This window comes from Oncorhynchus gorbuscha, linkage group LG18 (genome assembly GCF_021184085.1).
Source record: "Oncorhynchus gorbuscha isolate QuinsamMale2020 ecotype Even-year linkage group LG18, OgorEven_v1.0, whole genome shotgun sequence".
Taxonomy (NCBI): domain Eukaryota; kingdom Metazoa; phylum Chordata; class Actinopteri; order Salmoniformes; family Salmonidae; genus Oncorhynchus; species Oncorhynchus gorbuscha.
The window spans coordinates 63,989,948-64,015,961 of NC_060190.1; the positions used below are offsets into that span (position 1 = coordinate 63,989,948).

General features: G+C 41.6%; 1 protein-coding gene and 1 pseudogene across 1 annotated transcript in view; one reads left to right on the forward strand and one right to left on the reverse strand.

Annotated features, from left to right (window-relative positions):
• Positions 1-3,816, forward strand: part of LOC124004110 — a 253,618-nt pseudogene extending 249,802 nt beyond the window's left edge.
• Positions 3,817-4,232: 416 nt separating this feature from the next.
• Positions 4,233-26,014, reverse strand: part of LOC124004190 (band 4.1-like protein 1) — a 178,807-nt gene continuing 157,025 nt past the window's right edge. The window contains exons 18-26 of the mRNA XM_046312958.1: positions 25,284-25,334; positions 24,446-24,787; positions 22,224-22,355; positions 18,591-18,671; positions 17,149-17,218; positions 16,355-16,500; positions 12,415-12,495; positions 9,055-9,171; positions 4,233-7,681 (exon numbers count right to left, since the gene is read on the reverse strand). Coding sequence (XP_046168914.1) covers positions 7,676-7,681; positions 9,055-9,171; positions 12,415-12,495; positions 16,355-16,500; positions 17,149-17,218; positions 18,591-18,671; positions 22,224-22,355; positions 24,446-24,787; positions 25,284-25,334 — 1,026 coding nt within the window. The 3' untranslated portion in view covers positions 4,233-7,675. The remainder of the gene's footprint in view (positions 7,682-9,054; positions 9,172-12,414; positions 12,496-16,354; positions 16,501-17,148; positions 17,219-18,590; positions 18,672-22,223; positions 22,356-24,445; positions 24,788-25,283; positions 25,335-26,014) is intronic.

Here is a 26,014-nt window from a genome sequence, read left to right on the forward strand (position 1 = left end):
TCATCTACATGTGTCTGTGTCCCTCAGCGCCCAGCCAGCCCCCGGTGAAAGTGATGTGGAACACATTGAATTCCAAGATAATCCTGAACTGGGAGCAAGTCAAGGCCCTGGAAAATGAGTCAGAGGTCACTGGCTACAAAGTAAGGAACCATTTTGTCATCACTGGTTAACACAGCCACAAAGTCATAAACCCTGCTTCTACAATTTATCTGATTTCAATTTCAATTTTTTGGCTGTGCTATCTAGTGAAAACCTAAGCCCTGACTTAGTTTAGTTAGGAATAGTGCTCGATTGATTTAGTTAGGAATAGTGCTCGTTGCCATGGTTTCTCCTAGGTGACCTTTCAAATTTGACTTTGTGTTCGTGCTATCTAGTGGAAACCGAAGCATTGACTACAATGATTTAATTAGAAATAGTCCCTGTTGTCATGGTTTCTCCCGGTGACCTTTTACCTGTGTGGTCCGTCTCTAGGTGCTCTACAAGCGTAACCGACACAGCCGCCCTAGTGTCATGGAAACCAACACAACAACGGTGGAGCTCTCCCTGCCTATGAATGAGGAGTACTTCATCCAGATCAAACCATTTGGGGAAGGAGGAGAGGGGAGCAGTAGCAGACAGATCACCATCCCCAGAATACCAGGTCGGTCAATAGTGGACTGCTCCCTCACACTTCAATGATCTCAATGGTGTTGCTTAGAGCTATTGCCAATACTGGTTTATTGTCATGACTAGGGACCTGAATGTTTTGTGTCCCTAAGCCTTCAAAAGTAACAGATAGTGTGGGGACTATTTGGTACACACACAACATCCAGTCAGGCAGGATTCAATATGATCGTGGGAACATTGCCTTTAAAAGGTGGATAGCTGACAAAGCGCGATCGGATTGAATCCTGGCCTAAATACATTTTTGTATTCAGAAATGTATGTAAATATGCCCAAGGTTTGATCACCAAAGCATGTAATAGCACAAAAAGCCTTCAACAATGAATTGCCAACTAGGCTGCTTGTCTTTTTATGCGTAAACGGACAGACTAACAAAGCCCATTTATTTTCATGTTTTTCAGGTCCCAATGCAATTGGCTCGGCGACCAAGGTCTCTACTTTATCAGCCCTCAGTACAATAGCATTGTCTTTCACAGCGCGAACATCGTTATGACAAAGCGCTCCCAGTGAACATTGCATCTGATGTGGAGGCAACTCAACAATGGAACGGAACACAAACACCCTCCGTCTGGTGTAACTAGATCCATTCATTTAGGTTTTAGAGGCAGGAGGACGAGCAGCGTTAGAAAGCAAAGTCATTGAGATGAGAAGGAGAGAAAGGGCCCCGCTTTCGACACCCTGCCGGCCGGCGAGAACAGGAACTCCACCGATGTCTTGACTCTGTTGTTACCAAAGCAGCTTTCATTAAAATCTCTTATATGCATCTTTTGTATGATATGTCTAGCTTTTATAGATTTATTTTGAAACCAATTCATAATTAGTCCGGGCTTTTTAGAAAAGGCAAGGTTGAGTGGAGTTCAGTGTATGCCCATACTTACTTACAGATACATTTTTAAAGTTTTCAGTTTGTTGGAAAGAGCACTTTTGTTGTCTAAAGTGAAGAGCATTTTCTGGTAAAAAAAAATGAACCTGTAACTGTGGTTTCATGTCAAGCAAAGACCATAGTTCAGTCTTCTTAGAAACGTATGAATTGTTAACACTGAAATGATGTGTGTATTGCTAACTATTTTTTTATTACTCCATAAAACATTGCACTGATGCCCGAGGAAAAATTTGACATTATGTTAAAGGATGAGAGTGACTTTATTCACTCGCACTGCTTTGAAGTCCCATCTTCCACAGGTTCCTCAACCTTGGCCATTTAATTGCACTGGTGACTGGACCCTCATATGGCTGTCTATCTCATCCTCTCAGTTAGCCGTGTGTCTACTTTGTAGCTATTCTATCTCATCCTCTCAGTTAGCCGTGTGTCTACTTTGTAGCTATTCTATCTCATCCTCTCAGTTAGCCGTGTGTCTACTCTGTAGCTATTCTATTCATCCTCTCAGTTAGCCGTGTGTCTACTCTGTAGCTATTCTATCTCATCCTCTCAGTTAGCCGTGTGTCTACTCTGTAGCTATTCTATCTCATCCTCTCAGTTAGCCGTGTGTCTACTCTGTAGCTATTCTATCTCATTCTCTCAGTTAGCCGTGTGTCTACTCTGTAGCTATTCTATTCATCCTCTCAGTTAGCCGTGTGTCTACTCTGTAGCTATTCTATTCATCCTCTCAGTTAGCTGTGTGTCTACTCTGTAGCTATTCTATTCATCCTCTCAGTTAGCTGTGTGTCTACTCTGTAGCTATTCTATCCATCCTCTCAGTTAGCCGTGTGTCTACTTTGTAGCTATTCTATCTCATCCTCTCAGTTAGCCATGTGTCTACTCTGTAGCTATTTTATTCATCCTCTCATTTAGCCGTGTGTCTACTCTGTAGCTATTCTATTCATCCTCTGATAAGCCGTATGTCTACTCTGTAGCTATTCTATTCATCCTCTCAGTTAACCGTGTGTCTACTCTGCAGCTATTCTATTCATCCTCTCAGTTAACCGTGTGTCTACTCTGTAGCTATTCTATTCATCCTCTCAGTTAACCGTGTGTCTACTCTGCAGCTATTCTATTCATCCTCTCAGTTAACCGTGTGTCTACTCTGTAACTATTCTATTCATCCTCTCAGTTAACCATGTGTCTACTCTGTAGCTATTCTATTCATCCTCTCAGTTAACCGTGTGTCTACTCTGTAGCTATTCTATTCATCCTCTCAGTTAACCATGTGTCTACTCTGTAACTATTCTATTCTTAGCCTTGTGTGTGCCTCATCATATGTTCAAAACCCTCAGGTCCTTAAAGAGCCTTAAACTTATATATATCAATAACTATTAGAAACCTAGAAGTCTGTTATACAGGTGCTGTGTGATGTGTAGCTACACACTGCATCAATAGACAGGTTGTAGGGGTTTGAGTTATTACCATCCAATGTATATTCCTATGGTCATTCTTAGGGCCAAGTTATGTCGTCAGGAAAACCTCCTTGTCCTAGTTATATATTATAGTTAGGGCCAGGGTTTTTTCCTGACCCTGTGGCCTCGCCAGGAAAACCTCCTGGCTCTTGTCATTCTATATGAAGGAGTGGTGTGTTTCAACAGCATGGTGCTGTTCAGTATGGTTTAAGGGCAACGTGGGAAGCCTGGGACATTTTAGTGGGTTCACTGACTGCATCCTTACGAAAAGACAAATGCTGCTGATGATCCTTTCCTTTCCCATAGTCTTCTGATGCTGTTTGAAACTGGTACAGTACATTGCGTAGCTTGTAGTCCAGTGAAGAAGTCAAAAGTGCAGGTAGTTTGTAGTACGTTCAAAGGGAAGTTTAGGCAGGAATCATGCATCGAGAAATGTGTAATATACTTTTTTGTACACTTCAGATCATTTGTATACAATGAAAACCTTTCTAAAGAGCTGATTAACTTGGTTTTTATGTAATAGCACAAATGTTTCATACAGTAGCTAAATGTCGCTTAGCATGAATGTGTTTGCCATTTTCTGTACATCTGCTAACTGACTGAATGGCTTGATACCACGCAAAGAGAGCAGGTTTGTGCATCTCTACCCGTTAACCCACTATGTCTGGGCTTCTGTCTCAGACAGGTATGTCCTCCTGTAGGCCTACACCCTTTGGGATTTACCAGTACAACTATCCATTTACTCCATGTCAAGTTCTGTTTTTTTTGCTGTTGTTTGTTTATACTCTGTTATTGAATAAAGTTTATTGATTTATAGAAGTGAGTGAAATTCAATGGATTTATTTCTCTATGCTTATTCGATGTACTGTAATCTGTATTAATAATTTTGTCATTCACCATGAATCCACTAGGGAGTGCCGCATGCTTCATTTCGAGATATCCAGTGACAGTCAAAATGTTCAAAATGAGAAGAAAATATAAATTGGCACTTGGCAGTAATAAGGTAGAGCAATAACCATTTTAATTAATATCTTAATTTGAGGATATTGATGATTATACTCAATGGAATGTTATACTACTGTAATCTTATTATCAATTCCAATTCCGTTAAGAGCCACAAGATGGCAATGCAGGATACTAAACAAATGAAATGTACTGTGCTTACATTCTCAAGACCTTTACCTGTTTTCACATCTTGCAGTATTTGTCTTCATCATGAAATTACAGAGACAATGTGAATCGCAATGAGACATTTATTGATGTATGTTTTCCATTTAAATTGAATGCAAATACAGCAAACACACACCACCACACACTTGGGGAATGAAGAGCAAAAGGTTGAGGTGAATTGAAGGATGGAAGAGGAAGAGTGGAACGGATAGTACTTCACGCGAGTCTATGGAATCAGCCAATCATAGTTGTTCTGTCCTATTAGGCCTTGTGTTTGTAATCTTTCTGCTCTTCAATGGATTTTAGTTCCAATTCTTATTATTCCTACCACTGAACGAGTATCATAGCTTATCATAAGTATTGCCCAATCCTTATATGGGACATTAATGAGCAGGTAAAGAGACTGCAAACGGCCCACACCTTTGACAGTAAAGGTGATGTCATCCAGGGCTCCGGAAGAGGCGAGACCTCACCACATGGAGAGTGGATGGCTGAAATGTCAGTAGATCACATGTAGACAAAATAATCAATTACATGGTTTCCAGTGGCGGTGAATCCAACAGTAAGGCACCCATCATCAGTATAACCATTGCACTGTATAAGACCGCACAAGTGGTCTGCAGTCTAGACATAGAACATTTGTTAATCCTCTATTATGAAATCAGCACAACTTCATCCCACTCTTCCGGTATATTTGTAATTATATGCACACATAGAAGTATTTATGGTCATTTGCATACAATATGACTCCCACCCTTAAAAAACAGCACATCAGCTTTACAAGGGCAACTTCTTTCTTATTGTCTATATAGCAAGTCATCATTTTGAGAGGTGTGTGTCCAATATAGCGACACCACACACTTCTAACAATATCGTCGCTGCCTATCACCACAAGCAAGTGCCTAAACAACAATCCAGTGTCATTTGACCAGATAAAATGAAATAAAATATACAAAAGACGTGTTGAGACTGTCTGTTTCACAAAGACAACTCTACAGCAGGTAAGACAACGTCCAAGGGATCCCCTCTGTTACTTCAGGGTGTAGTGAGAGTGGAGTCGTTTTGACAAGCACGGTGACAAGGCCACGGAGACTCCGTGTGGATGAGCTCAACTTCTAGTTTCAACTCCATCTTGGAACATTTTGGTAATACTTTTCATATGCAGACAGTTCACAGTTTTCTCCTTTAAGTAGACTGATAATGGATTACAATAGCATCAGGTGGCTACAGAGAGACAATTATTGCAAGTCTCACAAGCAGTTAAAAATTGACCGCTGTAATTAATTAATATCACATCGGAGATGATAAGCGCAGATCGACGCTCCAAAAATGAATCTGGTTATCCTCAGTTATGTTTCATAGTTCGTCCACACAGGGAACAATGCATAGTATGTCAATTCAACAGTTTGTTCCAGCATCGGGGTTTTTTTTTCTCAAACTGACTGACTGGTTGGTGTATATTCAGCAGTTCAGCATAGCTTAAGAGGATATTATGCAGAGAGTATTTATGAACATGTACACGCTTAGAAAAAATGATGCCATCTAGGACCTAAAAGTGTTTTTTCGGCTGTCCCCATAAAAGAACCCTTTGAAGAACCCTTTTTGGTTTCAGGTAAGAACACTTTTGGTTCCATGTAGAACCCTTTCAAAAGAGGAACCAAAAAGGATGGAACCTGGAACCAAAAAGGGTGTTCCTATGGGGACAGCCGAATAACCCTTTTTTCTAAGTGTATACAAGGTTAAGCCAGGCAGGGTTATGGAGGCATTGCTTGCTGTTCTGTAACATAAAAGAGGTTCCAACTGTTCTGGTTCATCTCCTGTCTAACTATCCAAGAGGATGGAGTTTGGGCTTAAACTTGTCACTTTAAGAATTCAGGCTTTGTCTGTGAGGGTACAGAAAAAGTAATCACACACATACTTTTTAGGGAAGGAAAAAAAACACATTCACCACCATTCTTATAAATAAGTAAGAGCTTTTTTAAAACATATCCTCACATTTCATAAAATAATTAGAAACTTTAAATGAAAAGCGCTCATTTTGCTTCAAGAGTCCTACTATGGCTTTGTCTCAAATGACAACCTTTTCCCAGTAGAGTGTACTAATTTTGTCTAAAGTAGTGCACTACATGGTGAATAGGGTGTGATTTGACTTTTGCCCTACATGACCAGCGTTTTAGACTGAAATGATAACAGCAGGACGAAGGAAGGAGAACATGATGAGGAGAATGGGGGGGGTTCTGTTTGTTGTTAACCAGAGAACGACAGTCAGAGCCTATATAATTAGTATACCCTGAATGCTAAGCGGAGTCCCAACTCATAGTCTCTTGATGTTGTAGAAGTGTCTGTCCACGTATTCCTTCAGTTGACTCTCCTATCAGTATAGTCCCATCAGCTTTGGTTGACATGCAGTGTCTAGACATTGCAGAAGTATATTCCACAGAATCTTTCAGATATAGATGTGTCTGAATGTTCTGCCATCTTGACCACTTCCTGTGGACGTCTGTTCCTAGACAGGTCGGTAATCGCATCGTTCATTACCTCAACTATGTAGAACCATGCATGTGAGTATGAGAAGCTAATCGATACATTTATTTGATTTATTTCTTAAACAAGCAAACACTGGACTTTAAATTGGATTCTTCTATTGTTACAAATGTTTAAAAAGCTAGTAAGACAGCTGTTTTATATATGTGTCACACTGGTGACAACAAGCATTAAAGGCTAGCCATCCCACAGGCCCCTGCAGAGCAGCCCTCCCCCAACCCCCTCTCCTCACACTCCATTCCCGATCCCCATGCTACATGCATGATGTCAGCACTGAGCATGCATCGCCATGGTGAGCATTTCTGAGAGCAATTTTGAAGGTTGGACTATTATTGACTTCCTGGCGAATAAATGACCAGTAGTTACAGGTAAGTCAATGTGTTCTGGGGGACGGTTGATCTGATTTAACTCAAGATGGATTACATCCTCATCACTAATCATTTAATTGAACTACATTGATCAAGGGTGATGAATCGTTAACATGTCATTATGTTCATACATGTACAGTCTGTCTGGGGGTGTAGAACACCAGAACCACCATATTGATCTCTCACAGATCCCATGGCTAAACATGGGGCAACACATATTAGCCCAATTCCTGTCAGACCTCTTGGGGAGATATAAACACTGCAGTCTATTTCTCAGATTTGTGTGAACGGTCATGTTCTAAAAATCCCAGGGAAAAGGGAATTTCCCAGAGGAAGAGGGGTTGGGGGTTGGGGGGGTTGAGCGTGGGTCAGAGGCTGCGTCACAGTCGGTTTTGGTTAAAGGGACAGGAGAAGAGGCATATTGTGTTGTAGAGGAGACAGGGTTTGTTTCTGGGAGCGTGGTCGGTCTGTTGTATTGTAGTATACATTGTGGGCAGGTTGCTGTAGCCCTCTTGCGGCGTTGCCGTGGGGGGGTCATGGAGATGACGGGAGGATCAAGTAATTTCCTGTCCCCACTCCCAGCAACCACTGAGCGATCAGGACTGAAACAGAGAGAAAGCAACAGACAGCCCTGTGAAACAGACTGAAACCAATGGGATAAACAAGATGTTTTTAATAACATGACATATCTAAAGCCAACTAATAGCCTATAAAACACACACACACACACACACACACACACACACACACACACACACACACACACACACACACACACACACACACACACACACACACACACACACACACACACACACACACACACACACACACACACACACACACACACACACACACACACACACACACACACACAAAGCCTGATGTTGAATTGCATTGAATTCTACTTACTCTACCGGTTGTCCGTATGGTTGGTCCTTTTGAAGGTAGGAATGAGAGACAATGTATCCACAGGAAAGTATAATTACATCTACTTTTCAAAGTGCTGGAAGTGCGTTCAGATTTCAATCACCTGAACCGGGTGCAGGAGATGCATGCATACTTGCCTAGCTAGTCCACGTGTTTACATGGTCCTGCACATGCTTCAGGCGATAGGAATCTGAACACATTACCACTATCTCTGCTTATTACTATCTCTACTTATTAACAACAACTTTGAAAAGTTGATGTAATTATATTGTCTCACATTCCTAGCGCCAGAAGGATCAACCCAAGGGCAAACGGTAAAGTAAGTTAAAATATTTTATTCAAGATTCTGGCTTGTAGAGATTGTGAGGGGACTTTCAAATGCTAATTTCAAATGCTGAATCAAATGCTAATTTCTGGCTGATTTAATGTAATTCAACATAGGGTTTCCAGGCAAACACACACACAGTACAGACACAAACACACACAGAACAGACACACACACACACACACACACAGTACAGACACAAACACACACACACCCAGTACAGACACAAACACAAACACCCACCCACACACACACACACACACACACACACACACACACACACACACACACACACACACACACACACACACACACACACACACACACACACACACACACACACACACACACACACACACACACACACACACACACACACACACACACAAACACACAGACACAGTACAGACACACACACAGTACAGAAACACACACACACACACAAACACACACAAACATACACAGTACAGACACAAACACACACACACACAGTACAGACACAAACACACACACACAATACAGACACAAACACGCACACAGTACAGACAAACACACACACACACACACAGTACATACACAAACACACACACACAGTACAGACACAAACACACACACACAGTACAGACACAAACACACTCTCTCTAAATGACTATCTCTACTTATTGAGGCAATATACTATGGTGTCATGACAGTGATGTTTACATGCAGCTCTGTACGTACCTCAGATGTCCTATGTTGCTCCTCAGTGGGAGACTCTGTTTCCCTGACAACCACTGCTTTTGTCACCAGCATGTCAGGGTGTTGCTGCTTGGCCTCCTGTATCGCCATCGCAAGGGCCTGTGTGACAAAGGCCACAGTTCACATTAATGGACCATATTCATTTGCAATCAACAATATTAGTGTATTTGAGTGTCATGAAAGACTCCTTACAATGTATTACAACAGTATTATCACTCAGTAATGGCTTGCAAACTATTACAGACTACAAAGGGAAGCACAGCCAAGAGCTGCCCAGTTACACGACCAACCAGATGAGCTAAATTACTTCTATGCTCGTTTCGAGGCAAGTAACACTGAAACATGCATGAGAGCATTAGCTGTTCCGGACGACTGTGTGATCGCAGCCGATGGGAGTAAGACCTTTAAACAGGTCAACATTCACAAGGCCAGACAGATTGTCAGGACCTGTACTCTGAACATGAGCAGACCAACTGGCAAGTGTCTTCACTGACATTTTCAACCTCTCCCTGTCAGAGTCTGTAAAACCAACATGTTTCAAGCAGACCAACATAGTCCCTGTGCCCAAGAACACTAAGGTAACCTGCATAAATGACTACTGACCCATAGCACTCAAAGCGATGAAGAGCTTTGAAAAGCTGGTCATGGCTTACATCAACACCATTATCCCAGAAACCCTAGCCCCACACCAATTTGCACACTGGCCTAACAGATCCACAGAAGATGCAATCTCTATTGCACTCCACACTGCCCTTTCACACCTGGACAAAAGGAACACTTAAGTGAGAATGCTATTCACTGACTACAGCTCAGCATTCAACATCAGCATCCCTCTAAGCTCATCACTAAGCTAAAGTCCCTGGGACTAAACACCTCCCTCTGCAACGGGATCCTGGACTTCCTGACGGGCAGCCCCCAGGTGGTAAGGGTAGGTAACAATACATCCTCCACGCTGATCCTCAACACGGGGGCCCATCAGGGGTGCGTGCTCAGTCCCCTCCTGTACTCCTTGTTCACTCATGACTGCACGGCCAGGCACAACTCCAACACCATCATTAAGTTTGCAGATGACACAACAGTGATAGGCCTGATCATAGGGAGGAGGTGTGGTGCCAGGACAACAACCTCTCTCTCAACGTGATCAAGACAAATTAAACGATTTGTGGACTACAGGAAAAGGAGGACCGAGCACGCCCCCATTCTCATCGAAGGGGCTGTAGTGGAGCAAGTTGTGAGCTTCAAGTTCCTTGGTGTCCACATCAAAAACAAACTAATTCAAACAAGAGTGCACAACAAAACCTATTCCCCTCAGGAGACTGAAAAGATTTGGCATGGGTCCTCAGATCCTCAAAAGGTGCACCATCGAGAGTATCCTGACTGATTGCATCACTGCCTGGTAAGGCAATTACTCGGCCTCCGACCGCAAGGCACTACAGTGTGTAGTGCGTACGGCCCATTACATCACTGGGGCCAAGTTTCCTGCCATCCAGGACCTCTATACCAGGCAGTGTTAGAGGAAGGCCCTAAAAATTATCAAAGACTGCAGCCAACCCAAGTCATAGACTGTTCTTTCAACTACCGCATGGCAAGCAGTACCGGAACACCAAGTGTAGGTCCAAGAGGCTTCTAAACAGCTTCTACCCCCAAGCCATAAGTCTTCTGAACATCTAATCAGACTATTTGCATTGACCCCCCACACACCTTTACGCTGCTGCTACTCTTTGTTATTATCTATTCATAGTCACTTTAATAACTCTACCTACAGTTGAAGTAGGAAGTTCACATACACTTAGGTTAGAGTCATTAAAACTTGTTTTCAACCACTCCACAAATTTCTTGTAAAACAAACTATAGTTTCGGCAAGTCGGTTAGGACATCTACTTTGTGCCCTAGACCACTGCGCCACCCGGGAGGCCCCCAAATATGTAACCTTTGGGGCAACCAAATTTGCATAGAAATGTGAGTTATAGATCTATCATTCTACTTACAGTTGAAGTCGGAATTTTACATACACTTAGGTTGGAGTCATTAAAACTAGTTTTTCAACCACTCCACAAATTTCTTGTTAACAAACTATAGTTTTGGCAAGTCGGTTAGGACATCTACTTTGTGAATTGCACAAGTAATTTTTCAACAATTGTTTACAGACAGATTATTTCACTTATAATTCACTGTATCACAATTCCAGTGGGTCAGAAGTTTACATATACTACGTTGACTGTGCCTTTAAAACGCTTGGAAAATTCCAGAAAATTGACATCATTTGAGTTAATTGGAGGTGTACCTGTGGATGTATATCAAGGCCTACCTTCAAACTCAGTGCCTCTTTGCTTGAAATCATGGGAAAATTAAAAGAAATCAGCCAAGACCTCAGAAAAAAACACTGTAGACCTCCACAAGTCTGGTTCATCCTTGGGAGCAATTTCCAAACGCCTGAAGGTACCACGTTCATCTGTACAAACAATAGTACGCAAGTATAAACACCATGGGACCACGCAGCTGTCATACAGCTCAGGAAGGAGACGCATTCTGTCTCCTAGAGATGAACAAACTTTGTTGCGAAAAGTGTAAATCAATCCCAGAACAACAGCAAAGGACGTTGTGAAGATGCAGGAGGAAACAGGTACAAAAGTATCTATATCCACAGTAAAACGAGTCCTATAACGACATAACCTGAAAGGCAAGGAGGAAGCAAGGAAGAAACCACTGCTCCAAAACTGCCATAAAAAAAGCCAGACTACGGTTTGCAACTTCACATGGGGACAAAGATCGTCATTTTTTGGTCAAGGCTACCCGAAACATTTGGCCCAAGTTAAACAATTTATTGGCAATGCTACCGAATACTAATTGAGTGTATGTAAACTTCTGACCCACTGGGAATGTGATGAAAGAAATAAAAGCTTAAATAAATAATTATCTCTACTATTATTCTGACATTTCACATTCTTAAAATAAAATGGTGATCCTGACCTAAGACAGGGCATTTTTTACTAGGATTAAATGTAAGGAATTGTGAAAAACTGAGTTTAAATGTATTTGGCTAAGGTGAATGTAAACTTCCGATTTCAACTGTACATGTACATACTACCTCAATTACCTTGACTAACCGGTGCCCCCGCACATTGACTCTGTACTGGTACCCCCTGTATATAGCCTCGCTATTTTTATTTTACTGCTGCTCTAAATTATTTGTTAATTTTATTTCTTATTCTTATTTTTTATAGGATTTTTTAAAACTGCATTGTTGGTTAAGGGCTTGTAAGTAAGCCTTTCACTGTAAGGTGAAACACCTGTTGTATTTGGCGCATGTGACAAATAACATTTGATTTGATTTTGACTCACCTGATGTTGGTCCACGTCATCATCTCCTGTGATGATGATCCTTTTTTCAATCCTGGTCTCGGAGTAGCCACCTTTCACTGTCTGAAACACAACACACACATGTCCATTCAACAACAGCTACAGATCAAGATACAGATCAGATAACTAATGTCATAGCTCAATAATGTATAGACTATTAAAGTTGCACTATGCTGAAATCACTCTGCCATTGGTTGCTAAAACTCTAATAATTCGCTCAATTTCAGTTTATGTGACAAAATATGCTAGTGTAGTGCAGAGAATCAATGTACAGTCTAAACCACTGTGACACACAGTACCAGTCAAAAGTTACTAATTTCTACATTGTAGAATAATAGTGAAGACATCAAAACCATGAAATAATACATATGGAATCATGTTGTAACCAAAAAAAAGTGTTAAACAACTCAAAATGTGTTTTACATTTAAGATTCTTCAAAGTAGCCACACTTTGCCTTGATGAGAGCTTTGTACATGCTTGGCATTCTCTCAACCAGCTTCATGAGGTAGTCACCTGGAATGCATTTCAATGAACAGGTGTGCCTTGTTAAACGTTCATTTGTGAAATTTCTTTCCTTCTTAATGCGCTTCAGCCAATCAGTTGTGTTGTGACAAGGTAGGGGTGGTATACAGAAGATAGCCCTATTTGGGAAAAGACCAAGTCCAAATTCTAATTTTAAAAATTAATCTCCCCAGAATTAAGTCTCTCACTGTTGCCGCCTGCTTACCCACCCCCCTTAGCTCCCAGCTGTGCTCTGGACACCATTTGTGAATTGATCGCCCCCCGTCTAGCTTCAGAGTTTGTTCTGTTAGGTGACCTAAACTGGAATATGCTTAACACCCTGGCAGTCCTACAATCTAAGCTAGATGCCCTCAATCTAACACAAATCATCAAGGAACCCACCAGGTACAACCCTAAATCTGTAAACAAGGGCACCCTCATAGACGTTTCCTGACCAACTTGCCCTCCAAATACACCTCTGCTGTCTTCAATCAGGATCTCAGCAATCACTGCCTCATTGCCTGTATCCGTTATGGGTCCACAGTCAAACGACCACCCCTAATCACTGTCAAACACTTCTGCGGGCAGGCCTTTCTAATCGACCTGGCCCGGGTATCCTGGAAGGATATTGACCTCATCCCGTCAGTTGAGGATGCCTGGTCATTCTTTAAAAGTAACTTTCTCACCATCTTAGATAAGCATGCTCCGTTCAAAAAATGGAGAACTAAGAACAGATTTAGCCCCTGGTTCACTCCAGACCTGACTGCCCTCGACCAGCACAAAAACATTCTGTGGTGGACTGCAATAGCATCGAATAGTCCCCGCTATATGCAACTGTTCAGGGAAGTCAGGAAAGCAAAGGCCAGCTTTTTCAAGTAGAAATTTGCATCCTGTAGCTCTAACTCCAAAAAGTTCTGGGACACTGTAAAGTCCCTGGAGAACAAGAGCACCTCCTCCCAGCTGCCCACTGCACTGAGGCTAGGTAACACGGTCACCACCGATAAATCCATGATGATGGAAAACTTCAACAAGCATTTCTCAACGGCTGGCCATGCCTTCCTCCTGGCTACTCCAACAGCTCCACCCCCCCCCCCTCCGCGCGCAGCAACTCGCCCAAGCCTCCCCAGCTTCTCCTTTACCCAAATCCAGATAGCAGATGTTCTGAAAGAGCTGCAAAACCTGGACCCGTACAAGTAAGTTGGACTGGAAAGCTGCCGCTGTCATCCCCCTCTTCAAAGGGGGAGACACCCTGGACCCAAACTGTTACAGACCTATATCCATCCTGCCCTGCCTATCTAAGGTCTTCGAAAGCCAAGTCAACAAACAGATCACTGACCATCTCAAATCCCACCGTACCTTCTCCGCTGTACTAAACGATATCTAACCGCCATCGATAAAAGACAGTACTGTGCAGCCATCTTCATCGACCTGGCCAAGGCTTTCGACTCTGTCAATCACCATATTCTTATCGGCAGACTCAGTAGCCTCGGTTTTTCTAATGACTGCCTTGCCTGGTTCACCAACTACCTTGCAGACAGAGTTCAGTGTGTCAAATCGGAGGGCATGTTGTCCGGTCCTCTGGCAGTCTCTATGGGGTGCCACAGGGTTCAATTCTCGGGCCGACTCTTTTCTCTGTATATATCAATGATTCTGCTCTTGCTGCGGGCGATTCCCTGATCCACCTCTACGCAGACGACACGATTCTGTATACTTCTGGCCCTTCCTAGGACACTGTGCTATCTAACCTCCAAACGAGCTTCAATGCCATACAACACTCCTTCCTTGGCCTCCAACTGCTCTTAAACGCTAGTAAAACCAAATGCCTGCACCCGCACGCCCAACTAGCATCACCACCCTGGATAGTTCCTACATCTATAAGTACCTAGATGTCTGGCTAGACTGTAAACTCTCCTTCCAGACTCATATCAAACATCTCCAATCCAAAATCAAATCTAGAATCAGCTTTCTATTTCGCAACAAAGCCTCCTTCACTCACGCCGCCAAACTTACCCTAGTAAAACTGACTGTCCTACCGATCTTCGGCGATGTCATCTACAAAATAGCTTGCAATACTCTACTCAGTAAAACTGACTGTCCTACCGATCCTCGGCGATGTCATCTACAAAATAGCTTGCAATACTCTACTCAGCAAACTGCATGCAGTTAATCACAGTGCCATCCGTTTTGTTACTAAAGCACCTTATACCACCTACCACTGCAACCTATATGCTCCAGTTGGCTGGCCCACGCCTTTTGCACATATTAGACTCCTCTTTTCTTTTTTTATTTCTTTTTTTTACTGTGTTATTGACTTGTTTATTGTTTACCCAGACCCACTGGCTCCAGGTCATCTACAAGTCCATGCTAGATAAAGCTCCACCTTATCTCAGTTCACTGGTCATGATGGCAACACCATCACCTGGCTCTCAGAGGACACACGCTCCAGCAGGTGTATCTCACTGATCATCCCTAAAGCCAACACCTCATTTGGCTGCCTTTCCTGCCAGTTCTCTGCTGCCTGTGACTGGAACGAATTGCAAAAATCATTGAAGTTGGAGACTTTTATCTCCCTCACCAACTTTAAACATCTGCTATCTGAGCAGCTAACCGATCGCTGCAGCTGTACATAGTCCATCTGTAAATAGCCCACCTAGCAAATTAGCAGGTAATATCGACAGAAACGTTTACCTGGCATTTACCTACCTCATCCCCATACTGTTTTTATTTATTTACTCTTCTGCTCTCTTGCACACCAGTATCTCTACCTGCACATGATCATCTGATCATTTATCACTCCAGTGTTAATCTGCTAAATTGTAATTATTTGCCTACCTCCTCATGCCTTTTGCACACAATGTATATAGACTCCTCTTTTCTATTTTTTTTTTTACTGTGTTATTGACTTGTTTATTGTTTACTCCATGTGTAACTCTGTGTTGTTGTCTGTTCACACTGCTATGCTTTATCTTGGCCAGGTCGCAGTTGTAAATGAGAACTTGTTCTCAACTAGCCTACCTGGTTAAATAAAGGTGAAATAAAAATACATATAAATTATTTTTTAAATTATGGCAAGAACAGCTCAAATCAGCTAAGAGAAACGACAGTCCGTCATTACGTTAAGACATGAAGGTCAGTCAATGCGGAAAATTTGTGGAGTGGTTGAAAAACTAGTTTTAATGAATCAAAAAAAAAATCTGACTTCAACTGTAGAATGATAGATCTATAACTCACATTTCTACATCCCAAGGTCCCATACGGGAGTTGCAGCGATGAGACAAGATAGTAACAACTAACAACTGAATACAACGAAATTGGGGAGAAAAGGGGGTAAAATGTTTTTTGTTTTTTTATGAAGTTACATATTCAGTAGTGTCAATTATTTATATTTTTAAAGGGCGGAAATGAGACAGGAGGGGTTACCTTGGTAACTTGAGTTGTGATGTTGTCAGTGGTGACATTCAGGGGGACTCTACAGCCTCTCTCCCCAGGGTGCCTGCCTTCACCTGCAGCATTGTCATTAGGAGGAAGAAGGGTCACTTTCATTATAAGCACAGCTGCTTCAAACACTGAGACACACATTTTTGGGGGACAGAGTTACAGAGTTACCCTGGGCTGAGCTCCGTCATCTTACTGGTCCAAAGAGGAGTAGAATAGAAAGGATAAGAGTACAAACCCCAAACACTAACCTTAAAAAGGTAATAAATTGTACTTACAGGAGTAACCATTACCCTAACCCGGCCTAACCCTAGCTTCATGTCTACAACCTAGCTCAACCCTAACCCTATTCATAACTCTAATCTTAGATTATATTCAATATTTCTTTCATGTCTGATTTACACAGATATTTGCTTCGCGTACAACAAAATACACTGCAATACAGTGAGGGACATGGCATAGACCAGATATAACACTAAACATACACATCTTGGTATAATCTAACCCTAGCTTTATGTTCAACCCTGGATAAACCCTTACCCCTCTAAATAGGGCTCCCCACATCTGAATTCCCAATTTAATTCAGGAACAGACACAGACACACAAAAACTATGTTGCTGGTTCTAGTCCAGCCAAAATACAACTGCATCTTTTCCCACCTCTCGCTCAATAAATCAATAGCTACATTGGGGCCATGCTGTGCTCTGCCATACTGTAGGACAGTAATAGTCAGTGTATTGAGTGAGGGGAGGGGATGGATGGTGAGGTGATCTAGGTACTTACAGGGGAGCAATTTTCTTTACTAGGGAGAGGAGCCTCCTTCCTACTGCCAACTCCCTGGTTCTGGTTCTGGGAAGAAGAGAGGGAGGAGAGGAAATGTCACATGGATGAAGGGATGAAGTCATCATGTTCATGCAGATTAAACTGATCAGGTAGAAGAGCAATGTGTCCATATGGGGACATACAGTCCTCAACCTGACCGTAGGGAATCAGAAGCAAGGTATTAGGATGAACCTATAAGCAAGTTATAAACCAATAGGCAGCCAAGCAAAAGTGTAGCATAACCACTTACATTTTCAATTTGAGTAATTTAGCAGATGCTCTTATACAGAGCGATTTACAGGAGCAATTAGATTTATGTGCCTTGCTCAAGGGCACAACGACAGATTTCTGACCTCGTTGGCTCGGGAATTCGGTTACTGGCCCAACGTTCTTAACCGATAGGCTACCTGCCGCCCTACAGAAGTATGGTATCAACATGGTTATGTACCAACTAGTGAGGTTCAACTCAACAGATCCTCCTGCCATTATCAAAACAGCATGTTTGCTGGCACTGTGATACAAATTGGAGTTAATTGAAATATTAAAGTGGCAATCAGCAGCTGAACAATACCAAAGTGTTCTGCCTTGGTTCTGTTTAGGAAAAAGCTGATGGATGGAGCTGGAGAAATGTAACCACTCTCAAATCCATAGACAGAGCATTGGATGCATGATATGAACATGATCGTTTTAACCATGTTCTGAGCCACGTCAGTGCTGCTGGAGACCTTAGTGTCATTACAGTTGACGTCAGGCTATATAGTGTTTGTTTATATTTACTTTATTTACCAACATTGGAGTAAAACAAGCTTATATTTGGGGTTCTGGTGGGGTATGACAGTTGAACTAAGCTCATGAGGCATTTATAAATTACATTCTTCAAGAATCAATGGGTACATATCATTAATTTATAAGTCCAAAAATGAATGTCGCAACTGCAGATTGCCCCTTTAAGTATCATAGACAACACAAGCCAATTATAGGGTATCAGTCTGATATAAACTAAAGGGCTCTGCATAGTTGAGAACATGGGAGAAGTCTTCATTTTAACAAGCTTATTTTAAAAGGATGTGCATGCAAATATTTTGAGGTAATATCATATCAAGGCAGAAAACGAAACAATCCGGCCACAATCTGGTTAAATATACTCTCTAAACTTGCAGCCCATTATTTGCACATGCAAAACCTGCAATGGCAGATTAGAGCGATTCTCTATACCCTTATCCCCCATGACCACAATAATTACACCAGTCCAGCTCCAGTCAAATCCATCAGGGAGTTAATGAGTGTGCGTTTCAGAGAGAAGGGGTGAGAATGTACAGCAGAAAATCAGACTGCAGCCAGAGCAAGCATAGCATAGCCTTCAGCCTTTCAGCTGTTGTCAAGAGAGACTGACACATACCAGGACTCCCTCTGGTGGCTGAGCCACGTCAGTGCTGCTGGAGACCTTAGTGTCATTACAGTTGATGTCAGTCTCCATTTGCTGCACACACACACACACACACACACACACACACACACACACACACACACACACACACACACACACACACACACACACACACACACACACACACACACACACACACACACACACACACACACACACACACACACACACGTGTCGTGGCTTACTACAAATCAAGAACACATCTGCCCAAGAGGCTCCACACCATATAAATATCCATCTGTTATCTATTAGACTATCCACCTATTCTAGACATTCTATTTCCATGCTTAGCATGTCTTTCACTGAGAAGTAAAAATGTTGACTTGAGTTTCCACTTCAAAGGCACCCTCTCCAGATCACTGACACAGCTCATCCTCATCATTAGATGAATGGCACACCAGAGAGGCACTAATTACATTTTAATCAGGTACCTGTTGGGGCTGCCACAGCTTCTTACTCAGACTGCAGAGAAATGGAACTCCCGCATTCTTTCATCATTCTCGTTAATTTCCTGTCAATACTTTAATCTCTCCATAATGATGCAATTATGTCATTGTGGTTGTGAGAATAAGGCACTCAGTCTAATCAACATCTGCAGAGATATGAAGAGAATAAGACTAATATATATTAGGCTATACCATAGACTCAGGGCCGGCGTTTAGTACAGGCCTTAGGGGGCCTGCCCTAGCATACCTCCTGGCCCACCCTGCCATACCTCCATGCCCATATACAGTGGGGCAAAAAAAGTATTTAGTCAGCATCCAATTGTGCAAGTTCTCCCACTTAAGGTTATCTCAATACTTTGTTATATACCCTTTGTTGGAAATTATAGAGGTCAAACGTTTTCTGTAAGTCTTCACAAGGTTTTCACACACTGTTGCTTGTATTTTGGCCCATTCCTCTATGCAGATCTCCTCTAGAGCAGTGTTGTTTTGGGGCTGTTGCGGTGCAACACGGACTTTCAACTCCCTCCAAAGATTTTTATGGGGTTGAGATCTGGAGACTGGCAGGGCAACTACAGGACCTTGAAATGCTTCTTACGAAACCACTCCTTCATTGCTCGGGCGGTGTGTTTGGGATCATTGTCATGCTGAAAGACCCAGCCACGTTTCATCTTCAAGGTTTTCACTCAAAATCACACAATACATGGCCCCATTCATTCTTTCCTTTACACGGATCAGTCGTCCCGGTCCCTTTGCAGAAAAACAGCCCCAAAGCATGATGTTTCCACCCCCATGCTTCACAGTAGGTATGGTGTTCTTTGGATGCAACTCAGCATTCGTCCTCCAAACACGACGAGTTTAGTTTTTACCAAAAGTTCTATTTTGGTTTCATCTGACCATATGACATTCTCCCAATCTTCTTCTGGATCATCCAAATGCTCTCTAGCAAACTTCAGATGGGCCTGGACATGTACTGGCTTAAGCAGGGGCACACGTCTGGTACTGCAGGATTTGGATCCCTGGCGGCGTAGTGTGTTACTGATGGTAGGCTTTGTTTCTTTGGTCCCAGCTCTCTGCAGGTCATTCACTAGGTCCCCCGTGTGGTTCTGGGATTTTTGCTCACCCGTTCTTGTGATCATTTTGACCCCACGGGGTGAGATCATGCGTGGAGCCCCAGATCGAGGGAGATTATCAGTGGTCTTGTATGTCTTCCACTTCCTAATAATTGCTCCAACAGTTGATTTCTTCAAACCAAGCTGCTTACCTATTGCAGATAGTCTTCCCAGCCTGGTGCAAGTCTACAATGTTGTTTCTGGTGTCCTTTGACAGCTCTTTGGTCTTGGCCATAGTGGAGTTTGGAGTGTGACTGTTTGAGGTTGTGGACAGGTGTCTTTTATACTGATAACAAGTTCAAACAGGTGCCATTAATACAGGTAACAAGTGGATGACAGAGCCTCTTAAAGAAGAAGTTACAGGTCTGTGAGAGCCAGAAATCTTGCTTGTTTGTAGGTGAACAAATACTTATTTTCCACCATAATTTGCAAATAAATTCATTAAAAATCCTACAATGTGATTTTCTGGAATTTGTTTCTCATTTTGTCCATTATAGTTGAAGTGTACCTATGATGGAAATTACAGGCCTATCTCATCTTTTTAAGTGGGAGAACTTGCACAATTGGTGGCTGACTAAATACTTTTTGCCCCACTGTAAATAAAATATTAAAATATTGATAATTTATTTGACCAAGAACCTAAACTATACTGAAACTGTCACGCCTTGGTCATAGTATTTTGTGTTTTCGTTATATATTTGGTCAGGCCAGGGTGTGACATGGGTTTATTTTGTTGTATTTCGTATTGGGGTTTTGTAGGCATTGGGATTGCGGCTGAGTAGAGGTGTAGCATAGGTTTGGCTGCCTGAGGCGGTTCTCAATCAGAGTCAGGTGATTCTCGTTGTCTCTGATTGGGAACCATATTTAGGTAGCCGGGGTTTCACTGTGTATTTCGTGGGTGATTGTTCCTGTCTCCGTGTTAGTGTTCTCCAGACAGGCTGTATAGGTTTTCACGTTCCGTTTGTTGTTTTGTATTTATTAGTTATTTCATGTATCACTATTCTTCATTAAAGAACATGAGTAACCACCACGCTGCATTTTGGTCCGACTCTCCTTCAACAGACGAACGCCGTTACAGAAACTAATTTCACACATATAATAACAGATGCAATCAATTAAGTAGGCTAAAGTATGATGAGGGAGAATGGAAGAGTTGATGAGCAAGGGGAAGCAACGATGCACAATTATGTAATCACTTACTGTGAATGAAGAACCGTGCGGGCCATTTTATTGTATTGATCTATTATAATCTCAAAATGGTATGTACTCTATCAGTCTACTCTGGCCTACTTGGAGTACACATTGAGAGCTTGCATAATTTACAAACTGCAAGAAGACCAAGATGAATGGATGCACTCGTTAGCGTTGTCCATGGTCTTTTTGACATTGTAAATTACGTAAGCTCTGAATGTGTTTTCCAAGTAGGCCAGAGCAGACCGATAGAGTACATATCATTTTGAATGAAGATGACTCCAATGATGTGGAAGAAATAAATTATGATGACATCTCTGATGAGTTTTCTTCTGATTCTGAGCCTCAACCTGAACCTACACCTGCACTGAACAGGTGCCGTGAAAAAAACTGATTTGCTCTGGCGCCTGCCTCGGCCGTATACATAAATGGATATAGGCTACTCCTTTTTAAACGACAAAAATACCAAACCAAATGGCAGATTGATGGGGTCAAAATGACTAGATAATGGTCCTACTGTTGTCTTATTCACTAAATGTTTTAATTTCCTGCTCAAGTCATTTCACACATGTTTTGTTCAAACAATTTAGACCCCTCTGCTACATTTGATCATTAGTTTGCACCTTCAGTAGTATGCACCCTTATTAGTATGTACCCTTATTAGTATGCCCTAGCACAGCACTGAAAGTAGATCTGTGCTTTAGCAAACTCCTCTGTCGTGTTTGTTGGCAGAGGTCTTGGCTGGAGCACAAACAGATGAGACTACTGTACCAGGCTGAATCATCCACCAAACACAGGGGACAGATGTGAGTCCATAGGCATAGCCTGATGTAGTATACCTGCTCTGAAATGTCCATGATGTTGGTGCTGGTGACCTCTGACCCATTGGTGTGTGTCTCCATCTTGGCGTCGGCCTCCCTCAGCATCTGGGCAGCGCTAACAGCACTGGGGTCTTTCCTGGCTACTGGGGGCTGCAGCAGGGTGAGACAGAAAGGTACAGTGAGACTATGTAAATAGAGAACAATATAATGTCTCTGGTCTAACTTCATCAATATTCCCTGGCAGTAAAACAACTGTCAACAAATGGCCTGAAATTGACCCCCAAAATGTGTTGGGGGTCAATAATGGGAAGCATTTTGGGTTGCTGAATGACTTTGAGACACATGAAAATCCATCAGATGATCTAATTGACATGGTCAAAACAGATGTCTGAGTACGGTATATTCTGTCAAATACGTGCTGGCTTCAACATGGTACTGAAAATGCTTATCCTTAGGTCAATTACAACACATTTATTAGTCAAAGATTACAATACTTTTCAAACAGACAATGAAACAATACAAGTATGCCCATACTACTGTATCAATTGGTGATTGTATATAACTTAGACCAAACATTCAGTAAAGAAAGCATGATTGACAATGGAAGGGAAAATACAAGGAAACATACAAATTGCACAATAATCTAAAGCAAAAAAAAACAGCAGAAGCAAATGGATAAACCATAGGAAAATGAATAAAAACATGGATAAAACCATAGGAAAATGAATAAAAACATGGATAAACCATAGGAAAATGAATAAAAAACATGGATAAACCATAGGAAAATGAATTTTAAAAAGATGGATAAACCATAGGAAAATGAATTTAAAAAACATGGATAAACCATAGGAAAATTAATTTTAAAAACATAGATAAACCATAGGAAAATGAATTTTAAAAACATAGATAAACCATAGGAAAATGAATTTTAAAAACATGGATAAACCATAGGAAAATGAATTTTTAAAACATAGATAAACCATAGGAAAATGAATTTTAAAAACATGGATAAACCATAGGAAAATGAATTTAAAAAACATAGATAAACCATAGGAAAATGAATTTTAAAAACATGGATAAACCATAGGAAAATGAATTTTAAAAACATAGATAAACCATAGGAAAATGAATAAAAAACATGGATAAACCATAGGAAAATGAATTTTAAAAAGATGGATAAACCATAGGAAAATGAATTTAAAAAACATGGATAAACCATAGGAAAATGAATTTTAAAAACATAGATAAACCATAGGAAAATTAATTTTAAAAACATAGATAAACCATAGGAAAATGAATTTTAAAAACATGGATAAACCATAGGAAAATGAATTTTAAAAACATGGATAAACCATAGGAAAATGAATTTTAAAAACATGGATAAACCATAGGAAAATGAATTTTAAAAACATAGATAAACCATAGGAAAATAAATTTAAAAACATGGATAAACCATAGGAAAATGAATTTTAAAAACATGGATAAACCATAGGAAAATGAATTTTAAAAGCATGGATAAACCATAGGAAAATGAATTTAAAAAACATGGATAAACCATAGGAAAATTAATAAAAAACATAGATAAACCATAGAAAAATTAATAAAAAACATAGATAAACCATAGGAAAATGAATTTAAAAACATGGATAAACCATAGGAAAATGAATAAAAAAACATGGATAAACCATAGGAAAATGAATTTAAAAACATGGATAAACCATAGGAAAATGAATTTTAAAAATATGGATAAACCATAGGAAAATGAATTTTAAAAAGATGGATAAACCATAGGAAAATGAATTTTAAAAAGATGGATAAACCATAGGAAAATGAATTTTAAAAACATGGATAAACCATAGGAAAATGAATTTTAAAAACATGGATAAACCATAGGAAAATTAATAAAAAAACATAGATAAACCATAGGAAAATGAATTTAAAAACATGGATAAACCATAGGAAAATGAATTTTTAAAACATGAATAAACTATAGGAAAATGAATTTAAAAACCATGGATAAACCATAGGAAAATTAAAAAACATCAGAAGCAAATGGATAAAATTATTTTGTAATTTTATAAACCTAAAAGTTAAAAAATTTACAAAAAGTAACCAAAATGGTAACTGAAAATGGTCCAACAGAAAAGTTGGCAGGCATAGTAGGGCGGTAGGGCAGTTCCGGCCTTTAGAAGTAAAGAGTTGCAATGATCAGGGATGGGGTACAGTATGCCTGTGTCTACCTCATTGTGCACAGGAGGCATCTCGTCTACGGGGGACATGTCATGAGAGACCATGAGACGGGCTGAATAGAACCTGGAGGTCTCCTCAAAGTCGTCCTGGCCCACCTCGGGCAGCCCTTCCCCCAGCTTAGACATGCTCTTGGAGAACTCCTCCACGCCCGTATGGAGGTCCATGATGACGGTGAAGTCCACCTCAGCCTCCAGGCTGGACGTGGAGCTGACCGTCATGCTGGAGCACTTCCTCTCGATGCCCAGGTGGGTCTCTTTCATGCAGACCACAGTGTCACGTTCGTGGTCCTCCGAGGTGGAGCCCGGCCGAGGCCTCCTCTCCCAGGGTTCCCTCTGGGTGAGAGGGGATTACACAAAGATGGCTGTCACAACACAGGGCCAGTCTAGCAGTTGCTCAGGGCAGGGATTGGCCATGAAAGAGGTGAAGATAATGATGATGACAGGAGACAAATGATCCTCTGGAAGTAAATATGTCTCCTGGGGGTGTGTAGAAGTATTCATGTAGGATCTTTGCTCAAGGCCATTATACAGTACATGTAATACATGCATACAAGACCATTAAAACGTTATCTTCTCCGGGCATGCAATTTGTTACACATAGTATTGACCAATATGGTGAAGAGAGAAGATGAATGGGGAAGCCTTACAGGCAGGAATTTAGTGGAGGGTAAACGCCTGTGGCATAGTCACGGATCAGCCTCTGTTATATGGGCAGCAGGCATAGAGATACCCAAGGATGACTGTAGGGAGACTGTACTATCACAAGAGAGAACAGTGCAAAAGTGGGAATGTGGGGAGGCATATGGTTAAATTCATTATGTTAAGTGACCTTGGCATCATCTACTGTATCTTCATAGATGACAGGAGTGGAGAGTGGCTCCTGCAAAGGGAGAGCAGAGGAAGAGAGAGAGCAGAGGAAGAGAGAGAGCAGAGGAAGAGAGAAAGCAGAGGAAGAGCGAAAGCAGAGGAAGAGAGAGAGCAGAGGAAGAGAGAAAGCAGAGGAAGAGCGAAAGCAGAGGAACAGAGAGAGCAGAGGAAGAGAGAGAGCAGAGGAAGAGAGAGAGCAGAGGACGAGAGAAAGCAGAGGAAGAAAGAGAGCAGAGGAAGAGAGAGAGCAGAGGAAGAGAGAAAGCAGAGGAAGAGAGAGCAGAGGAAGAGAGAGAGCAGAGGAAGAGAGAGAGCAGAGGAAGAGAGAGAGCAGAGGAAGAGAGAGAGCAGAGGAAGAGAGAAAGCAGAGGAAGAGAGAGAGCAGAGGAAGAGAGAAAGCAGAGGAAGAGAGAGCAGAGGAAGAGAGAGAGCAGAGGAAGAGAGAAAGCAGAGGAACAGAGAGAGCAGAGGAAGAGAGAGAGCAGAGGAAGAGAGAAAGCAGAGGAAGAGAGAGCAGAGGAAGAGAGAGAGCAGAGGAAGAGAGAAAGCAGAGGAACAGAGAGAGCAGAGGAAGAGAGAGAGCAGAGGAAGAGAGAAAGCAGAGGAACAGAGAGAGCAGAGGAACAGAGAGAACAGCCAGAGGTTAGTCCAAGCTGGAGAGACAGACTACTACGATCTTAGAAAAAAAGGTTC